Source organism: Lepidochelys kempii, chromosome 8, assembly GCF_965140285.1.
Source record: "Lepidochelys kempii isolate rLepKem1 chromosome 8, rLepKem1.hap1, whole genome shotgun sequence".
Taxonomy (NCBI): domain Eukaryota; kingdom Metazoa; phylum Chordata; order Testudines; family Cheloniidae; genus Lepidochelys; species Lepidochelys kempii.
In genome coordinates this window covers 66,037,650-66,060,571 of record NC_136387.1, presented here as the reverse complement: position 1 = coordinate 66,060,571, position 22,922 = coordinate 66,037,650, and the positions used below count along the sequence as shown (strand labels likewise).

Sequence of the window (22,922 nt, the reverse complement as noted above, 5' to 3'; positions counted from 1 at the left end):
GCAATAGCGGCGGAGTTGCCGCCAAATTGCCGCCCGGCCCAGAACAGCAACAGAGCTGCAGCCCAGAAGCCACGGCAGTGGGAAGAGCGGTGGAGCTGCCGCCGAATTGCCGCTGCGGGACACGGATTGCCGCCCCATTTTAAATGCCGCCCCAAGTACCTGCTTGCAAAGCCGGTGCCTGGAGCCGGCCCTGATAATGTCTTATTTCCTAGGCACTATAGTGATAGGCTCTTTACAAATACCTCTGTAGATTTTTGCAACTTGCTTTTTAATGTAATGCAATACAACAAAGGTTACAACTACTTTTTCATTATTTAATTAAAAAACACATGACTAGCAATCAGACAAAGAGAACCCTGAACCGCAGGCACAATCTGCCGCTCTCATGTGATTTTTGCCTAATGTGTAGTGTATACCGGCATCTAAAGAACCTTCATGAGAAGGACATTACTGTGAGCTAATGGAAAATACGGATGAATGAATAAAGCATTTTCCATGGGTACATACAAAAATTGAATAAAAATTCCTGTTTGATTATTTCTGCAGATTTCTCTAAGCAGTGGATAACTGGCATAGAGGTTTATACCCTTATTTTAGATTTCAGTTAAAAAATGCCTATTCCATATGCCAATGTCTATATATTATTTTAAAAGAAAATGTCATTGGGAAAAGATCTGTAAAATATTCTGTCCATCAGAAAGAAAATCCACCTGCTTAAATCCCAATCACATCATCCACTCAGGAAAAGCCTGACAGTGGCATGAGCTATTAATTTTCTAGCATTATAAACCCAACTCCTTGGGTAGATGCCATCTATTTATTTGCCATGAAGTGCTGTGCACTATTACCAGACTGTACAAAGAACTGCATTTGATGATAAAAACAAGAGACCCTACAATTAGATAATCAGTTAGTGGGCTCATAATATTCCAACACAAAAACTATACTTAATCCTTATAGAGACAATAAAACTATTATTGCAATGATGAACCAGTACAATATGCTACCCCATATACAATATTGATGATGGTTTGTACTACAGTTCTGAACAGGTCTCAAGAAACAGATCCTACTACAAGTTCAGCATATGTGTCAAAGCATATAATTGGGGCAGCTTACAGACAATACTTAACTCTGAAGTCCTAATGATTGTAATAAAAGTAGAACCCTTTAAGATCTGAGATCTCTAGGGGCCTTCTACAAATGGAATTCAAATGTCTGTCTTAGAGCTTCCTATCTATCCTCTTCACTCTGGAAGCCAAAATCATCTACACAGACAGAGTCTCTTTTTATTCAATGTGGGGAATTCTGTTTGGTGTAACAAAGGTGCTTATGTCATTGAAGGACTCTGTCAGACCGGAGATAAATCCCTTATGAAGGGCTTCAACTCTGTTTTTTTATAACTGCAAGCTATATACTTCCTTCTCTTGTACTACTGATTCAGTTTTAAGCTAACATTTTCTTTAAAATATAAGGTAAATACAGTTGCCTCCATAAAAGCTCAATACTTTAAGTATAAGTGAAGCCATTTGCTGTCTTTTATGAAACTTATAAAGGACATCCCTGACCAGGGCTCCAATTCTTATCTCACTTATAATGGATATACACTGGTGTAGCCCCATTGTCTTTAGGGGAATAGCTCCTGACTTACATCAGTGTGAAAGGAGAATCAGGCCCTACCTAATGGTAGTAAGAAATATCATTCCCTGCTTGACAGGTGTAGTGTTTAGATGCTGCTTGTAATTATTAGAACTGGGAGCACTGGCTATAAGGAGTCTGAAAGGACAGGAAACAGGAAGGAGGGGGGAGGAGTTGAGGAGGCCGAGTGAGAGCTACCGAGGGTCCAGCAGCAGCTTGGTAAAGAGGTTACCACTTTAAAAATAAAGTCCTGTTGAAGTTTGTTAGTACCTTGCCTGGTTGCTACAACATTTTGGTGATGAGGGTGGATCTTCTGCCTCTGAATCCACCTGTACCCTTTCTGCAAAGCCCAGGTGAGCCTCCAATTGTTTTTACTGCCTGGATCCATATGTCTGAGACTTATCTGCTTGCAATCACTGCTACAGAGATTTCTGAAGTAAGAAAGCATGCTCTGCTAATCCACTGTTTGGAGCAGAAGGGCAGCGTATATTTTACACTTTTCCCCTTGCAGATGATAAATATGAGACTGCACTCACTGCGTTAAAGAACATTTTTGTGCCAAAAATGAATGTAGTAGCTAATCGCTACAGATTTCGCCAGCGTGAGCAGAAAACAGGGGAGACAATAATGCAGTATACCGCTTCCCTGAGGAGTCTGATTGTAACTTGTGACTTTGGGAATATGGCAGATGAGATGATTAGAGACCAGCTCATTGAGAAAACAACCATGCTTCGTGTCAGAGAACGCTTACTTCTAGAACCACAGCTTACACTAGAAAAAGCAATAACCATTGCTATTCAGATTGAGTCAGCTACAGCTGAAGCCAAAATAATGAGCATGGATACAGGAGGCATAGTCCAGGCTGTGACTCCTTTGCAGAAAAGTTCACCATCACTGCAGACAAATCATAGAATTATAGAATATCAGGGTTGGAAGGGACCTCAGAAGGTCATCAAGTCCAACCCCCTGCTCAAAAGCAGGACCAATCCCCAATTAAATCATCCCAGCCAGGGCTTTGTCAAGCCTGACCTTAAAAACTTCTAAGGAAGGAGATTCTACCACCTCCCTAGGTAACGCATTCCAGTGTTTCACCACCCTCCTAGTGAAAAAGTTTTTCCTAATATCCAACCTAAACCTCCCCCACTGCAACTTGAGACTATTACTCCTTGTCCTGTCCTCTTCTACCACTGAGAATAGTCTAGAACCATCCTCTCTGGAACCACCTCTCAGGTAGTTGAAAGCAGCTATCAAATCCCCCCTCATTCTTCTCTTCTGCAGACTAAACAATCCCAGTTCCCTCAGCCTCTCCTCATAAGTCATGTGTTCCAGACCCCTAATCATTTTTGTTGCCCTTCGCTGGACTCTTTCCAATTTATCCACATCCTTCTTGTAGTGTGGGGCCCAAAACTGGACACAGTACTCCAGATGAGGCCTCACCAATGTCGAATAGAGGGGGACGATCACGTCCCTCGATCTGCTTGCTATGCCCCTACTTATACATCCCAAAATGCCATTGGCCTTCTTGGCAACAAGGGCACACTGCTGACAAATGATTGATTACAAGAGGAAACCTAATGAAAAACTACTGAATCAGAAAATTAAAAATACAGTAAAAGCATGCTTTTGCTGTGGATCCCCACAACAGCTTGTAAGCTACACAGGATGAATGGCAAAAGTAGCTCAGTGCAATTATTGCAAAAAGATTGGGCATTTTGCTAAAGTATATTGCAGCAGCCAGTTCAATCAACAAGTGCATGCAGTTACAATACCAGACGTTACTGTGCTGAGCGTGGACAAAATCACTACTGTACATATTCCAGAACAAATAAAGTGCACAATAAATGATTCCGCCATACCCTCTGGCAAATCACACTCTATTCAGCTAATGTTGGACACTGGCTCAGCATTATCTATACTACCTGATTCCATCTATTTGCATTACTTTAAAGATGTGCCTCTTACTGAACCCAAACTTCTCTTGGTGTGCTATTTGAAAAACCATAGTCAAGTACATGGCTGCCTGCCAACGATGGTTACTTTTGGTGATTGCTGTGTAACTGCAGAGTTCTACATTGTCCACAAAGGCACTCCTATCCTTGGCAGAGATTTATTGGCTGCTTTAAATCTCAGGGGAGTTAATGGATGAATTGATCTTCCACAGCAAAGCACTCTTGTGGTACACACACCAGTTTCAGCTGGGACCCAGCACCAGGTTGAGGAGAAACTTGGCTGTGCTTATGGGCTTCTGCATAAAGTTAAAATGCAGAATAATGTGATGCCTGTATGACAGAAGTTACGATGCTTACCATTTTCAGTCAGGGAAGTTGCTTCAGAGGAACTTAGAAAACTTGTTCAAAAGGACATTATTGAAGAGACTGACTCCTCGGAATAGGTTTCACCTATAGTAGTGACGCAGAAGAAGGGTGGAGGCATTCGCCTTTGTGTGGACTTAAGGGAGCCAAATAAAGCTATTGTGATTGACAGCCATCCTCTTCCTCACATAGAAGTATTTGCAGACCTCTATGGAGAAAAGATGCTTTCTACTCTTGATTTGCAGACTGCATACTACCAGGTTATGTTGCATGAAGATAGCAGAGACCTCACAGCATTTATTACACATGAGGGACTATTTCATTTTAAACGTGTTCCATACCGTCTCACATCTGCCCCAAGTGCCTTCCAAAAAATGATGTAATTGATTCTGAAGAATCAACATGGAGTTCAGTGCTATCTGGATGATAGTATTGTGTTTGGAAATAATTCTGAGGAGCATGACAATAACCTGCAGTCTGTACTAAACTGCATCAACAAAGCAGGACTCAAGCTCAATAGATCCAAATGCAAATTTAGACAAATTGAATTTTCCTTTCTGGGGCATACAATTTCACAGGCTGGACTAAAACCTGATCCAGATCATATCCTGGCAATTTCAAATGCTCCTCCTCCAACAGATTTGCAAACCTTACGTTCTTTCTTGGGTCTTACCTCCTGGTATGCAAAATTCATTCCCAATTATGCTTCTGTCATTGAACCGTTACGAGAATTACTATGGAGAAGTTCACCCTTAATGTGGACAATGGATGCACAAGCTAGTTTCGAAACGGTGAAAGACTTGATTGTACATAGTCCAGTACTTGCACTATTGAGTCCTGCATTGCCCACAATTGTAACTACTGATGCTTCTGATTATGGACTTGGGGCTTTCCTCACACAACTTCATGAGGGCAACACAGAGAGGACTGTTGCATTTGCTTCAAGGACACTAAGTAATGCTGAGAGAAAATATTCTACAGTTGAAAAAGAAGCACTTGCTTGTGTCTGGGCGACTGAAAAATGGAGAACTTACCTGTGGGGCTGCATGTTCAAGTTGCGCACAGACCACAGTCCTTTGATGACGTTGCTCACCATGAAAGGACTGGGAAGAGCACGATATCATATTGCTAGATGGTCTGCAAGACTACTCTCTGTCAATTATGAACTGGAATATAAGCCAGGAAACCAAAATGTGGTAGCTGATTGCCTTTCTCGCCTTCCTTTGCCGTCACCAGATGGTCCACCGGAGGATGAGGATGCAGTAGTTGTGCTTATTATAAGCACTCTTACTACAGTTACAAAAGAATAATTTCAAGCTGCTTGTTCAGTGCGTCCAAATCAACAAAAACTACGGGAATTTCTGACAAAGAGACGGCCCAGTAACCCTAAAAACCTTGACCCAGTTTTGCTGCCTTATTTTAGAGTTCGGGATGAACTTTCTTTGCTTGATGGCTGTGTGCTATGAGGTACACACTGGCTACTTGTGCCAGAAGATTTACAGTCAAAACTCATACACCTGGCACATGATACTCATCAAGGAATTGTCAGAACCAAACAACGACTACGGGATCTGTATTGGTGGCCAGGGATGGACTCTGAAACTGAAGCACTCATAAAGTCCTGTGTCACTTGCCAAATGCATGATAAAACAGCAGTGACATGTACCCCTCCATTACAGCCTGTTCCTCTTCCTGAATCTTCATGGGAAAAAGTGGTGATTGACATTGTAGGACCCTTTGATACTGCTCCAAGTGACTGCCGTTATGCCATCACTTTAATAGACTATTTCAGTAAATGGCCTGAGGTAGTGTTTACATCGCAAATCTCTTCTGCTACAGTAATTAAGTTCCTCTCTTCAGTTTTTAGCAGGGAAGGTAACCCCAAAGAACTGGTTTCAGATAATGGTAGACAATTTACTTCCCTGGATTTTGAAACTTTTCTAGCAGAGAGAAACATTTTACACAGAAGATCATCCCTATATTACCCTCAAGCCAATGGGGAAATCGAATGGTTTAACAGAAGTTTGAAAGAGAGTCTGCAAATGGCTGAACTGGAAGGGCAATTGTGGATACCCTTCACTACTGATTTCTTGCAAGCATACCAGGTTACACGACATGCCACAATGCAAAGATCACCCGCAGAGTTACTGCATGGGAAACAGATGAATACTAAACTGAACATTGCTGGATTGTTAAAGGCACGACCTGATGCCCCAACCGAGGATGATGTGAAAAAAACAGTTGAACAGAACCAAGCAAAGTATAAGGCTTTCACAGACAAGCGGCGGGGTGCTAAGGAACCAAAGTTTGAGTGTGGTTCCTTTGTTAGAATACGAAAACCTGGAATTTTATGCAAAGGGGACCATAAATTCATAGCTCCTCTTAAAATGATAGAGAAGAAGGGACCTTACACCTATGGACTTTCTGATGGGCAGGTATGGAATGCTTCTTATCTTGCATCTGCCTATGCACCAAGAGGAGATTATGCCAACACCCAGCCTGCATTAGATGACTTCACTGTAGTATCAACACACCAAGACAGCTGTAGTGGAACCTGGGCTTGAGAGATGGCCTGTCAGACCCAGATGACCACCTGTCTGGACTAGAGACTATGTTATGTAGTATCTACAGTGTTTTCAGTATAATATTTCTTCCAACAGTATAGTGTCTTATTTCATATTGGTTCGTGTGGTTAGAACAACAATGTTTATTTTAATTGGGAGAGTTTCTTAAGAGAGGAGGGAATGTGGTATTTAGATGCTGCTTGTAATTGTTAGAACTGGGAGCACTGGCTGTTGGGTGTCTGAAAGGACAGGAAACAGAAAAGAGGGGAGAGGAGTAGAGGAGGCTGAGTGAGAGCTACCGAGGGTCCAGCAGCAGCTTGGTAAAGAGGTTTCCACTTTAAAAATAAAGTCCTGTTGAAGTTTGTTGGTACCTTGCCTGGTTGCTACAACAACAGGTTTCTCTATTCTATCACTCAGAAGAGACTGAGCATGATTAACCAGGTTAGCTAAATAAAAATAATATGACAAATAGCCAATTACAATGCTAATTTTATCTTCCTTCTGTGCCCCGAAGTCATAATCAATAAACCTATTGCCCATATTGAAATGTGACAGTCATACAACACATGTTCCACTTCTGGTCAACTGAAGGCCTTCTCTGGCTCCATCAAACAAAAGATTAAGCAGAGATAAGGTAAACTTCTCCACAATCTCTACTGTACTGTGAGCAAGAGAACAAAATGAAAAGAAGACATACACTGACTCCACAACTGTAACGCAACTTAACTGGGAGACTAAAGTCAAAATGAATTTAAAGTTTTTAATTAGGGCTGTCAAGCGATTAAAAAAATTAATCATGATTAATCACGCTGTTAAACAATAGAATACCATTTATTTTATATATTTTTGGATTTTACTACATTTTCAAATATATTAATTTCAATTACAACACAGAATACAAAGTGTACAGTGCTCACTTTATATATATTTTTGATTACAAATATTTGCACTGTAAAAAACAAAAAAATTTTATTTTTCAATTCACCTCGTACAAGTATTGTACTGCAATCTCTTTATCATGAAAGTTGAACTTACAAATGTAGAATTATGTACAAAAAGCCCAACTGCATTAAAAAATAAAACAATGTAAAATTTTAGAGCCTACAAGTCCACTCAGTCCTACTTTCTGGTCAACCAATCATTCAGACAAACAGGGTTGGTTACAATTTGCAGGAGATAATGCTGTCTGCTTCTTGTTTACGATATCACCTGAAAGTGAGAACAGGCATGCACATGGTTGGCATTGCAAGATATTTACATGTCAGATGTGCTAAAGATTCATATGTCCCTTCATGCTTCAACCACCATTACAGAGGACATGCTTCCATGCTGGTGATGGGTTCTGCTTGATAATGATGCAAAGCAGTGCAAACTGATAGATGTTCATTTTCATCATCTGAGTCAGATGCCACCAGCAGAAGGTTGATTTTCTTTTTTGGTGGTTTGAGTTGTGTAGTTTCCACATTAGAATGCTGCTCTTTTAAGACTTCTAAAAGCATGCTCCACACATCGTCCCTCTCAGATTTTGGAAGGCACTTCAGATTCTTAAACCTTGGGTCGAGTACTGTAGCTATTTTTAGAAATCTCACATCAGTACCTTCTTTGCGTTTTGTCAAATCTGCTGTGAAAATGTTCTTAAAACGAACACGTGCTGGGTCATCATCCAAGACTGCAATAACATGAAAATATGCAGAATGCGGGTAAAACAGAGCAGGAGACATACAATTCTCCCCTGAAGGAGTACAGTTACAAATTTAATTGATGCATTTTTTTTTTAATGAGCATCATCAACATGGAAGCATGTCCTCTGGAATGGTGGCCGAAGCTGGAAGGGGCATATGAATGTTTAGCATATCTGGCATGTAAATACCTTGCAACGCCGGCTACAAAAGTGCCATGCAAACACCTGTTCTCACTTTCAGGTGACGTTGTAAATAAGAAGCATTCTCCCGTCAATGTAAACAAACTTGTTTGTTTTAGCAATTGGCAGAATAAGACTTAGGATTGAGCGGGCGTGTAGGCTCTAAAGTTTTACACTGTTATGTTTTCGAGTGCAGTTATGTAACCAAAAAAAAATCTGCGTTTGTAAGTTACACTTTCACGATAAAGAGATTGCACTTCAGTACTTCTATGGGGTGAACTGAAAAAAACTATTTCTTTTGTTTATCATTTTTACAGTGCATATATTTGTAATAAAAAATAATAATATAAAGTGAGCACTGTGCACTTTGTATTCTGTGTTGTAATTGAAATCAATATTGAAAATGTAGAAAAACATCAAAATATCGTGATTAATTTTTAAAATCACGATTAATTTTTTTGAGTTAATCGCGTGAGTTAACTGCAATTAATTGACAGCCCTATTTTTAATATCAACAAAAGCAAAACATATTTAGTGAACACACTACTCTGGACTCCCACTCTTTCACAATGTTAGGATTTCCTCATAATAAACTATGCCACATTTTGATTTTGCCTCAGTTAAGAATTCATGACTCTAACAGCTAGTATAAAGATGTGCCACTGTGAGACCAGCATTTGGTCTTTTCTGTATTTTTCCTTTCACTTCACTTTCTTCATAATGTTTAGAAATAACCACTTTGGATTTCAGGAAAACAAGCTCTTTTCTTGGCCTCATATATGCTGAACAAAGTTTAACATAGTTCAACGATGGCTGCCAGGCAGAAAAAGTCATGCCTGAGATTTTCTCCCTATTTCTTCAGTCATCATAATTTCTGTGTGTTAGTCTGTCTAAATTCCCTTCTGCTATAATTAATCTACCTGTTACCACCAGAAGTAGCATTATAAATGGTTTTCTAAAGGCACCCATCACACCAATATATAGGTGCACTACCAGTATGACAAGGAAAAGGCTTTATCCTTTTTCCATCTCCAAGAATGTGATCTCTAGTACTTCAAGAGGCTCTTCCATTGAAGCATTCATTCCTCTTCTTTGAATGGCTAGTTCTAAGGGCAAGTTTACACTACAGCGGGGATCGATGCTCTGAGACTGATCCAACAGCGGTTGACTTAGTGGGTCTAGTAAAGACCCACCAAATCGACTGCAGATTGCTCTCCAGTCGACCCCTGTACTCTACCCGTGATGAGAAGAGTAAGGTAAGTCGACGGGAGATTTACTCCTGTTGACTCACCACGATGTAGACCCAGTGGTAGGTAACTCGACCTGAAGTACGTCGACTCCAGCTGTGGTATTCATGTAGCTGAAGTTGTGTAGCATAGGTCGACTTACAGCGGTAGTGTAGACATAGCCTAAGTAACTATTTTAAGTGCAAATATTGCAAGAACACTAAAAAGCAACAAAAACAATTGGTTATTTTACATAGCATCTTACTGGGACAAGCTGTGAAGCCTGATAACATACATGCAAGTTTTGGGGCTGCTGGAGTTGAACACACTGACTGGTTTGCATGTTGAATCTCCAGATTCAAGGGTTCCTTGTGGTACAGTATGTTAGCGCACTGGTGACAGAGTTCAAATCCTCTATATTGTAGATCACAAGCAAATCAGAGTTTATTATTTCCATTCTGGTCTCCACTGTACAGAAGATGATGAATTGCAAACTCTCTGAATGGGCCCAATCCTATGAGGTGCTAAGTAGATTCAGTTCCCGCTGACTTAAATGAGAGTTGAGTACCTTCATGACTTGCAGGACTGAGAGATTATGAAAAAGTGAAGCCCAGAACCGGAAATGCAGATAATGAATCTCATTGATGAGGCACCCGCTCAGAGCTATGTGGGGCAGGCTTCCATATTACAAGCAATTCTGGTTCTAGTCAGAACTATTAGTCTGCACTTTCATAACTAAATTTATTTTCAGAATTTAACAAGGTTTCTCAATCTTTTCATATGTATTCTTACACAGAATGAAAAGGAATCAGTGGGACCAGGTTCAGAAAATTCTGTAATAGTTGCTAGCAGTCTTTTGCTTTATGTTTACAGAATCATGTATAAGAAATTTGGCTTCACCTATTATTTGGTAATAGACCCTCTGGACATTTCAAGAAAGGACATCAGAAAATAATCAAATATTTGTGCTTGATTTGAGTGGAAGGGAGAGAAATATAAAACGGTACAAAAGAAACTGATATTACCTGGTTATAAAGTCAGAACCACGTGAACTATCCATATAGTTTCTTCTATTAGCATTCAAAATAGGAACAGAAGATGCATCTTTCACAGGTTCAGCTGCAAAATAGAAGACAAAACCTCCACATTATTTTAGTTTATCATGCAGTTCAAAACCTTATCAACAAAGCTGGCTGAAATATTCTGAAGTAATTTTTATTCCATAAGCTTACACAAGTAAGTTTTAATTTTTTCAATTTTTTAAATGAAAAGTGTTCTTTTTTTTTTCTTAGCCCCTCTCCTCTCCCCTTTTCCCCATTTTGCCACTGAAAAGGGAGAGAGGAAGAATAGGAGGCACAAAGAAATGCTGATAAATCAAAAAACTGAAAAAGCCACCAAGTATTTTGTTTTCTGAGGAAAATTTTAAGAGGAAAAAAATGATTTTTGCAAGTTTTTCATTTTGAAATATTTGGGCTACATCATAACTTAGTTAGCACCATTTAAAATTATTTTTTCCAGATGTTTTGTTTATTATACAATATATGCATAAAAATATTAAGGCAGTAAAAGCCTACACAACAGAACTGTGATCCCAGGTGCCAGTGCTGAGACCATGGTACTATAGCACATAATTCTTGCCTTGCCTCCACAGTCTCTAAAAGGTCTGCCTGAGAGGCAGATTTATCAATCTGAAAAATTGCTGAAGAAAGATTGTGCCTGAAATGATTTTTGCTATGCAGGTGCAGAGTTTTGTCATTCCTCCCTGTAGTTGTTTGATCTGTTCACCACTCTGCTCTGAGTACTTTCACTTTTGTGTCTCTTTCTCACCAATAAAATATTATATGGGTCAAATTCTGCACTCAGGTATGTCTACAAAATCCCACTGCGTTTACAGGGTTTTCACAGATTATAAATGAGTGGAATTTAAGGCTTATCTAGATTACACCAATGTATTTACAGCTAAGCAAATTTTCCTGGTCTAGGGAAGACTTTAATCATCATGTCTGTTGATGATGTATGAGAAGGAAGAGGAATCTGCCTCTCAGCTTTGTTGAGAAATACATTCAAATTTCATACAAGGAAGGTTTCCTGTTTACAGTGTCACTTTTCAGCTCTTTAAGGGGCTGGTCTGTAGCCAAGCTCTGTGAACTGAATTGTAGATTAAATCTGTTTACACTATAGAAACCTGAACTCTATAGGGCTTGTACAGCACTGGTTAACATGAAATCAAAAACAAATACTTTGTTACCTTGGGGATTAATGACAACACGAGGCTGTACAAATGATGGCTTCACCACTTCAAACCACCAGAAAAGTTCTGCCATGAACACCAAATAATTACTCTACAAGAAATCAAGGAAATTTAGGTAAAGATAAAACCATACAAATCTTAATCCTAAATATAATAATCATATAACATTCAGAAAATGTCTCTGTATTTTGTCCAGTCTTCATTAGCAAATCTGTTAAACTACTTAGATGGTCAGATCAGCAGTGTATATATGTATAATAGGCTGGCAGCACAACCTATTATTAAGGTTGCCTGACAGTTCCCATTATAAGACCCTGCTTATAACTTTACCAAACTCTGTCTGGATTGAATTTTTCCATGCTGAATTTTCCTCAGGCTGAATTTTCCTGGAAAGTTTTAGCCAAAACAGTTCTCAGACATTTCTGAGAATGAGACTATTGAAAAATATTTTGTTTTGCCCATGTTAAAAAATTCTGGTGACCTTTTTTTTAGACCTCTCTAGCGCTTTCGTTCTTGAAGCAAGGACTTGAAAATTTGCAGGTGGTGGTCTTTGTGTCAGGGATGTGCCTTTTGGTTTCTCCTTGGAATTCCACTCAACTGTGGCGAAGTTACAGGCTTCTTGAAAAATCAGTTAGCATATGCTCATTAGAGACTTGCTAGAGTGTTGCAGCTAAAAGCTGTGAAGATTCCATCTACACTGGGGAATGCTGCAGTTCAGGGATGAGCAGAATATTCCCTGCAACTGCAGATTGGGCCTGCTGCAAGTATGTGCTTCAACTGGGCACTGGAACATTGAGCAAAGAGCTTGTCGATTTTGTGCTCTCAGTGTCCCCCCCCTCCCCCACCCCTTGCTGGAGCATGGAAGAGGAAACTGCCTGAATCGAATATGGAAGGGACAAGAGCCACACTGGAGAGAGCAGTGGAGGGACAAGGAAGGACACATGGCTGGTGTGGTGGAGAGACTGGGACTGGCTAGGGAAGGAGACTGGGATTGCAAGACAGTTGGATTGAAACTGGGACTGGGAAATGGAGGGGCAGCAGATTCATAGATTTCAAGTCTAGAAATCACCATTACATAATGTAGTCTGATCTCAGGGGAGACTGGGAACCCAGGAGGGAAATGGGGGTGGAGGTTCTGGGAGCCAGAGATGAGTGGTTTCAGAGTAGCAGCCGTGTTAGTCTGTATCCATAAAGAGAAAAGGAGTACTTGTGGCACCTTAGAGACTAACAAATTTATTAGAGCATAAACTTTCATGAGCTACAGCTCACTTCAGATTGAGATTGGATGAGTAGCTGGTGGGAAAGGCTGGGAACCAGTGGGGCAAAAGGAAGAGGAAGTGGACAGGGAGGGGGACAACTGGGACTTATCTAGACTGGAGAAAGAGATTGGGACAAAGAGCTGGGGGAAAGACGACTGGATGAGGAGCCCAGGGCGGGAGACTGGGAGCCAGTTTGGACAGGGAATGTACTTGGGCAGGCAGGCAGGCAAAGAGAAACAGACTGGACAAGGAGCTGGGATGGGGGCAAACTAGGACTGACAGACAAGGAGACTGGGGACAAAGAGCTGGGGAGAGGAGAAATAAAACTGGGAATAGCTAGACAAAAAGCTCATGGAATTGTGGGTGGAGGGCAGTCAAGCTTGGCAAGGGGAGAGGGAACAAGCAGAAGTGTCTCCTCCAGCGTCTGGAATGGAATCCATGATTTCTGAGTCTGACCATTCCTTTGCTACCAGCAAATCGTGAAACACACTGGCAAAGTATCTTATCTTCCCCACTCCGCAATGCTGCTCTACACAGATTATGACAACCCACTATTGCTGTAAGCTATTCCATTCGTGGCAGATGTCTGTGCAGTGAATCTAAAGGTTCCAACCTGATGACCCACCTGACACCTGATGGAATATGTTTTCAGTTTGCTTTGTTGAAAAGCTAGGAAATCACACAGACACACCTCTATGTTAAAAGAAATTAAGGTTGTGAAGTCAAACACTCAAAAGTTAGGAAATGCCAGAACTAAGATTATAGAGAAAATAATTTAAAAATAGTTAAAAATTCCATGTTTTCCTTTTAATTGCAGTGGTAGGATTGTTTATTATAATTTTACAAATGAAACTAAAAAGCAGCAGGACCACTCACTGTATTATAGAAATAATAAAAGTGGTACATCTATTAATGAGATCAACATTTTACCATAGACATAAGGCCACTTCACACACAAACCACATACATGTAATGAGTTTTCAGAGCTTAAAAGGATGCTTTGGGTGTAAATCAGCAAAATTATTTTTTTGAAAGTTTTGTTTTGTAAACATTTACATTGTTTTATCTACAGGCAACTTTCAGATAATTTGTACAAATAGATTTATAGAGCACGCTTTGCAAAAAGACTTGGCAAATGTCAATTCATGCATTGCTTTTCTTTTTTCACAAGCAATTAATCCATGCCTCATATATACATATATATCTGTCATCATATAAACTGACCACAAGATGTCAGTGTAGGGAAAAGCGAAGCCATCATCTTAGTATTTGGGTGCTCTGTGAATCTGTAATTTGGGATGATTATTCTTATGTTCTTCTGGTTATTAATTTCTGAGAAGCATCACAGCGCACTGGTTGCAACCCTGCTAGCACATCACATGATAGTGTACCTAATTTCTTCTTTGGGACTTTTTTTGCGTTTTTTTGGTTAATACCTACTGCAGAGTGAAGATAAAGAGGAGCACTATATTCTTGGTTGATAACTTTCAGACATGACACTGGATTATTATTTTTAACTATTATAGCTAAAAGGAGTTGTGTGCCCAAATGCTCAATCCAGCACCACTGGGGTCAATGGGAGTTCAGTGCCAGGGGTATTTTAATTTATTATTATTAATAGCACCAAGTGCCCCTTCTTTGGCCTCAAATCCTCAATTCTCTAGAAAACTTTTCATTTGAGTTTTATCCTTGCATTTTTGCTACCACTCCAACTTTCCGAGTCAGGCATATAAGCCTACTCTGCTGATTCCCAAGCCCTTGACAGAAACATTTTACAGACCACAGTGCGAGTTCCACTACAATAAATTGTACTTTTGGGAATATAACTGTAGTATCAGACACTATGAGTAACTATTTCTACTGTGTCTTTTGTACCACATTCCACGGACAGTACTTTTACCATGGCTGGCTGTTTGTATGTAAGTAAACCAAAGGTTAAGATAGGTTCAAAAGCACGTTGTTCTTTACAGGTAATGTATAGCCTATAAATCCTGGATAAAATTTTCAAAAGTGCCTAGGTCCTATTTTCTAAAGAAATTTAAGACACTTAGGAGCCTAAATTGCATTGAAAGCCAATGGGACTCAGGCTCCTAAGTGCTTCAATTATATTTGAAAATGGGGCTTAGGCACCTCTGAAAATGTTTACCCCTTAAAGCCATTGAAGTAATTGCAAACACTGTTCAAAAGATTGAGGATATTTTCATTATTCAAACAAGAACAGTTTGGTTATTTGTCTTGAAATTAATACAACAAAAATTTAAAGCAATGCTAATGAAACAAAGGATTTGTGTATTGATCATAGTCTGATATGAAAGTATTCATAAACATCTGAGTGAGTATATTTTGATCTTTAAGCAAATACTCAGCTTAAAAGGAAGAATCTGTAGTCTACCCTGTATTCATTAATAAAGACATCCAAAATGCAGGGCTTTTTGTCAAGGAATGGACAACCTCAGGAGGAATGTTGAATTCAAATTTAGATACAGAGTGTCCTTGTTATTTGACTGTGTATTTAACTATGGAGAGACAAGGTGGGCGAGGTTATATTTTTGGTTGGACCAACTTCTGTCGGTGAAAGAGACAAGCTTTCGAGCCCCTGATAGCTCTTTAAGACTTCAGTCTTCTTCAGCCTTGAAGAAGAGCTCTGTGTGGCTCGAAAGCTTGTCTCTCTCACCAACAGAAGTTGGTCCAATAAAAGATATTTCCTTGCCCACCTTGTCTTTCTAATATCCTGGGACCGACATGGCTACCACTACACTGCATTCAAACTCTGATGTCTAACAGCTCACTTGAGCACACAATATTTGGATTTATGCATGCAAATTAGGGACCCAAATTAAAAATGATGCCCCATAGTATGACTCACATCCTTGTATCACCATTTCACTAGCAAGTTGCTAATTTTATATAGCCTTTAAAATATCATATTCTGAGGAAGCCATGATTCTTGTCTCATTGAAAAATTTATTAGTTAAATTGTGGGGAGGGAGGGGGAATCAGAAAAAAAAAACAGTCAATTAGGACAGAAGTCTAAATAGAATATCATTTTAATTCACAAAGAAATGTGCTCACACTACACAATGACTGCAAACGTTCAAATAACATGAGAATATCTTAAAGAAAACAATTCAAATACAAAATCATCTAACAGCATATGGGACAGCCTATTTCTCCACCTGGCAGTTGACTTTAAAAAGACTGGTAGCTTGATTTTTCAATTTTGAATACCCTTGGCTTCATGGTTTTGGGGATCAATGTGAAAATCTCATGCGGTGACCCCGTGGCTTCTTTATATTGGGTTGTGGTAAAGTGAATGAGAAGGAGAACATCACAAGTGATCTGGTGCGGCATGTAGAAGAATGCACATATTGATATTTGAGATTCTTCTCTGAGAGTTCCCGGTATTAAGACAGTCTGATGACAAATCATGCTTAATAAACAGTCAGTTTTTTGTACAGCATATTAACAAAAGTGAAGGCAGTCTGTTAGTATAGAACTACATCAGGAAAATATGGAATTATAGCTGCTGCCTTATCTTCCAGCACCTGGGACAAAATATGACTTCCGGTGCTTATTAACATAAAAATAAGCAGCATCCTCATACTCTCCCAGATACAGTTTAATAACTGCAGTTGAAAGTTGACACATCATTCAAACCATATGGAGAAAGACATGTTAACTTAATGGTACATTCAAACTCTTTAAAGTTGTTTCAGGATATATCTTCACTGCAGAATTAACTTGGGCTCTTATTTGGGTGTTGTCTCTAATTTGGCTCCCACCCACACATAAAAACCTCTGTCCTGAGTTTGGGGTGATTTTAATCCAGGCTAGCCATTTTATCTGGGGCTATAGGCTAACGCCCAAGTGCTGGTTTCATTCAAACTAGTAACCTGCACACTTTGCGGTGGGGATGCAGGCTAAATCACTTGAATGTTGACAGTCCTCTGATGTATCCCACAATTCCCCCAATGAGTGCAGAAGGGCACACAAGTTATTCCATTGTTTACTGGGAATAAATTATACAATGGCTCACCTTATTGAAGCACTAAAAACCACTGGATCTATCCAGAAGTCCTAGCAACACACACAAGTGCAACTATTAATAGTAAGAACAGAGTAACTAGTGGCTGCTCACAACCCGGGTTAGGAAAACCCAATGCTCAGATTTGGGAGCTGATCACAAGTGTTAAACTGAAAGCTGTTCACACACCTCACCACAGAATAAAAAGGTTCAGTGGCCAACAGCTGAGCCAGATGTTGTCATAGTTATGTACAAACTACAAATATTATTAGAAAAAAGCCCTGTCTTTCCATTCAGCATGATAATTAAATGAAGGAAAAATTATACTGAAATCTTTTCCATTGAAGAAAAGTGTTCTATTCAGCAATTCTGGGTTAGTATAGGTTATCTTTTGGACTCTAACACACACTAGAGGAAAAATCAGACCTAAAGTTTCAAAATAAATATGATTTTCTTACTTGGATAATTTCTGCACCAGGGATAAAACCCCAACTCCTACCTTGCAGATACACATTTTTACGGTAAATTAAAATGTCAGTTATTTTCCTAGTGATAGTTTTGCCCTCATTTGGAAGAGCCTTATAAGTTAAGTACTTACATTTTTATATACTGAAATATTGTATGAACATATTGTGAAGAACTCAAATGTTATGTCTGTAAATATTTTCTGTTGTGGGGGGGTTGCAGTACTGCTACCCTTACTTCTGCATGGCTGCTGGCAGCGGCACTGCCTTTAGAGTTGAGCAGCTGGAGAGTGGCGGCTGCTGGCCAGGAGCCCAGTTCTGAGGGCAGAGCCGCTGCCAGCAGAAGCAAGGATGGCATGGTATGGAATTGCCACCCTTACTTCTGTGCTACTGCTGGTGGGGCACCACATTCAAAGCCAGGTGCCCAGCCACCAGCCGCTGGTCTCCAGCTGCCCAGATCTGAAGGCAGTGCAGAAGTAAGGGTGGCAATACCGCGCCCCCCCTAAAATAACCTTGTGACCCCCCACCTCTACTCCCCCGCAACTCCCTTTTGGGTCAGGGTCCCCAATTTGAGAAATGCTGGTCTCCACTGTGAAATCTGTATAGTATAGGGTAAGAGCACACAAAAGACCAGATTTCACAGGTCCGTGATGTATTTTTATTGGCCAAGAATTTGGTAGGGCCTTAGCTATGGGTGAATCTTACAACTGGGAACTCTAGCCATCTGCACTGAGGAATCGTCAACAAAAGGACTCAAGACTCTTCATGTTCTGCTCTCTTCTCCAGGAAAATGAGTGATGCAAATGGATTCCTCCCATAAGCTGAGTTTGTAGCTCAGAACACATGGCAGGAGGGGGAAAAAACCTGAACCAAAGCAACTAGGTATCTCTATGCTGCTTGGACTCTCGGTGGGGAAGAGAGGTGGAGGACAGGGCCAAGGTTTTGCTAGGCAGAAGCAAGATATCCTCAGCTGCTAAGCCTGTGTTAACCCTAAAGGCCAAATAGAGCTTGCTGATTTATAGAAACCTAAATTACCTTTTGAAACCCAAGACTAAAGCCTCATCTACACTATTTGGTTAGATGTCCGAACTGTGGAAGCGTCTTCACTTAAATTTGGCTCCCACCAACATAAGTGCCTCTCGATGCTGATTTAGTAACACCATCTCCCTGAGCAGCGAAGAGTCACAGTTGACATAATTAAGTCGACAGAGTGTCTGTGTGCACACTAAGGTTGCCAGCCCTCCCAGATTGGCCATGACTCTCCCGGAATTGGAATCGATCTCCTGGTAGCTGCTGAAACCAATCTGGGAAATTTTAATAGGCCGCTAAAAGTCTGGTTGGTGGCACAGTGGGGCTACAGCAGGCTCCCTACCTGTCCTGGCTCTGCGCAGCTCCTGGAAGCGACTGGCATATCCAGCTCCTAGGCGCAGGGGCAGCCTGGGGTCTCCACGCACTGCCCCTGCCCTGTGTACCGACTTTGCAGCTCCCATTGGCCAGGAACCGCGGCCAATTAAAGCTGCATAGGTGGTGCCTGAAGGCAGGGGCAGTGCACAGAGCCATCTGGCCGTCCCTGAGCCTAGGAGCCGGACATGCCGATCGCTTCTGAGAGCCACCCGAGGTAAGAGTGGCCCTGCCAGAGCTTGCACCCCTTACCCTCTCCCACATCCCAACCCCCTACCCCATTCTCCTCCCTCACCCGAACTCCCTCTCAGAGCCCGCACCCTCAGCCCCCTCCCGCACCCCAATCCCCGGCCCCAGTCCTGAGCTGCTGCCCACACCCAAACTCTCTCCCAGAGCCCACACCCCCTCCTACATCCCAACCCCCAGACCCAGGCTCAGCCCAGAGTCCCCTCCCTCACCCCAAACTCCTCAGCCCAAAGGCCGCACTCCCACCCCCTGCCCCGGCCCTGTGAAAATGAGCGAGTGAGTGAGGGTGGGGGAGAGCGAGCGACAGAGGGAGGGGGGATGGAGGGGACAGGGGAAGGGGCAGGGAAGGGCAGGGCAAGGATGTTTGGGTTTCTGCGATTAGACAGTTGGCAACCCTAGTGGACACTGCATTGCTTACATCAACTGTTATTGGCCTCCAGGAGCAATCCCCCAATCCTCCACACTGACAATACAAATCGATACAAGCACTCCTGGTGAGAACACGCACCACCGACACAAGGAGCCAAATGTGCACAGACACAAACACTTTAATAACTGTGGTGGCTGTACGCCAATGTAAGTTAGGTCGACATAATTTAGTAGAGAAGACATGGCCTAAGTCATTTGTTTGCTCTGTCTGCTTGCTTTAATCTTGTAATTAACTCTCTATTTCTTTTCCTATGTAATAAGTCTTCATATAGTTTACTATAGGATTGGCTACAAGCAGTGGCTTTGGTGTGAGACCTAAAGTGCAATTGACCTGGGGTGATTGGCCCTTTGGGATCAGAAGTAATCTGAATATTGGTGTGATTCTTGATGTAAGGGACCATCTATCACAGAGATAAGCTCACGTGGGTGGCAAGACACGCCCGAGTACCCAAGGGGGCTGTCTTTGACTCTGTGTGAAGGCTGTTATAGTGCCTGAGGAATTTGCACTTGATGCAGTTGGTTGACAAAATCTAAGTTTAGAACTCACAACCAATCAGGGATTTGTATCCTTGTTTCTAACAGTCTGCCCTGAGGTGAGCTGTAGCTCACGAAAGCTTATGCTCAAATAAATTTGTTAGTCTCTAAGGTGCCACAAGTACTCCTTTTCTTTTTGCGGATACAGACTAACACGGCTGCTACTCTTAAACCTGCCCTGAGGTTGTCACTCATGCTCTTGCCTCACTGCTGAGAGCATTACTCCCACAACCAAGCTTTTGGCTGCTTTTTATCATCTGCATGCTAATCTACAGTTAGTGCAGAAGCATGACATCATCTTAATGATGATTCATAACTGTGCTCTGAACACATTTCAGACTGGTTCAAAAATTACTTAACACTAGATGGTAGACTTGCAGCTGTAAACATTTGGGTTGATAGCTCTACTCTCTCATTTTCTAAACGATTCTGACCTTAGTTACTTCTTTTCCCTTCTTGACATTTCATGCCTACCTAAAGGCTATTAATTAACTTGATGATATAAAAATTAGTTTATTTTTAACTTTTGATAGAGTACAATGAAATAATCCTACTGTTCAGATATAGTAGTCAGCGTAAATGAGTACAAGTTTCTATACAAAAATCTACTAATTGCATTTCCTGCTTCTGTATAAAAGGCAAATAATGTAACGGTGGTTTTTATGGTTCAGCAAAATTTACATAAACAATCCTTTATGTTTCCTTTAGAATCTCTTTATTTCCCACACACAGTTTTAGGATTAAGATTAATTTTAAAGAATCCATATACTTAAGGCATTACATGTCAGTAAATTTCACATATTGCCCAGAAATAGTTTGACTAATCTTAATGTTTATAGAGAATCTTGGATGTCTTAATATTTATTAATTTTGGAATTACATATTTAAAAATTAAATATTTTAAATTGCACATTTCTTTTATAACCAAGCTTCAATCAACTTGTGTTCCGGAGGGAAAGTAGCCAGATGCAAACATAATCAGTCTTTCAAAAGCTATTCATGTAAAAATACATATTAACGAGCAGCCTCAAATTCAAGTAGATAGTTAATATGATCATACAACAGAGAGATTCAAAAACAGAGTGAAAGGGGTGAGAGTTGAGGTGTTTCAAACATTCTGTGGAGAAGGCCAAATTACATTTTTAATTATGGACTGTGGGCTTGGACTACAATGTTAGGCCCAATATACCACTTAGATCAGGGGTGGGCAAACTTTTTGGCCTGAGGGCCACATTGGGGTTACAAAACTGTATAAAGGGCCAGGTAGGGAAGGCTGTACCTCCCCAAACAGCCTGGCCCCCGTCCTCTATACACCCCTACCACTTCCCACCCCTGACTGCCTACCTCAGAACCCTCCACCCATCCAATCCCCCTGCTCCTTGTCTCCTGACCGCCCCATCCTGGGACCCCCCGCCCCATGACAGGCCCCCCCGGGACTCCCACCCCCTATCCAACCCCCCTGCTCCCTGACTGCTCCAACCCCTATCCATACCCCCATCCCCGGACAGGCCCCCCGGGACTCCCACGCCTTTCCAACCCCCACCCCCCATTCCCCATCCCCTGACCAGTCCCCCAGAACCTCCGCCCCATCCAACTGCCCCCTGACAGGCCCCCCAGGACTCCCACACCTATCCAACCACGCCCTGCTCCCTGCCCCCTGACTATCCCCCGGGACCTGCCGGCCCCGACCTCGGCCCCCTTACCATGCCACTCAGAGCAGCATGTTTGGAGCTGCGCCGCCCAGGCAGAGCCAGACACGCTGCCACGCAGCCCTGCAAGAGCGCGTGGCGGCATGGCTGTAGGGGAGGAGGGACAGCAGGGGGAAAGCTGGGGGCTAGCCTCCCCAGCCAGGAGCTCAAGGGCCAAGCAGGACGGTCCCGCGGGCCGCTGTAGTTTGCCCACCTCTGACGTAGATCAACAGTAGTTCTCCCACTGACATCAGAAGGAGAGTTGTACTAAGACAGAGGATAGAACATGGCCCTTATGTAGCAACACAACTATTAGGATTCATCTACACTGCAAACTTTTAAAGTATGAACATGATTTTGAGCCACTGAGGGCATGTCCATATGGAGACTTAGCGCATGGCAAACCAGGGCATGACTGTACAAGGCTCTAGCTTGCTGCACAGTATGTCACAGCAGGGTCCTCACAGCGACTTAGCATGTAGCAAGCTAGTGTGCGATAGATTTACATTCATGTGCCACCCACTATGTCTCTGTATGGACAAGCCCTGAGTTAGATGACATGATGCTGAACATGTTTTTTTTACTGGTTAGCAAGTCAGTCAGCATTACGTCAGGAAACTCAATTATTCAAAACTGTATTCAAATACAAATGAGCCCTTAGATACGGTTACTGCTGCATTTAACATTGCTTAGTGGGAAAAACTGATTCCACGACTGCTATTTCTGCCCTTTGCTTATCTGGCCTTTTGTGCATGCAATTACTCACTTTGCATGCTTAATTTAGTAATTACATGCAGAAATAAGGCATCCATTTCATGTGTGCGACTTCACATCTAAATTATTTGAAGATCTGCTCCATATTAGATTTCAGACCTAATATCCTGTTTAGATGACTGAGAGGAGTTCAGACCTTTCATAACTGTTCCAGGCTAAGACAATGTTAAATCATTTCACATTCAGAAGGTTGACTTCACAACATAAAGCTTCCACTCTGTTGGATCTGAACAAGTCAAGTAGGTCAGAAA

General features: G+C 41.5%; 1 protein-coding gene across 7 annotated transcripts in view; it reads right to left on the bottom strand.

Moving 5' to 3' along the window:
• The window catches only part of CAMSAP2 (calmodulin regulated spectrin associated protein family member 2), a 171,284-nt gene that overhangs the window by 21,443 nt on the left and 126,919 nt on the right, over positions 1-22,922 (bottom strand). For all 7 annotated transcript variants that reach the window (XM_073356781.1, XM_073356785.1, XM_073356783.1 and 4 more), the window contains 2 exons: positions 11,850-11,943; positions 10,627-10,720 (listed from right to left, as the gene is read on the bottom strand). In XM_073356781.1, the coding sequence (XP_073212882.1) occupies positions 10,627-10,720; positions 11,850-11,943 (188 nt within the window). The remainder of the gene's footprint in view (positions 1-10,626; positions 10,721-11,849; positions 11,944-22,922) is intronic.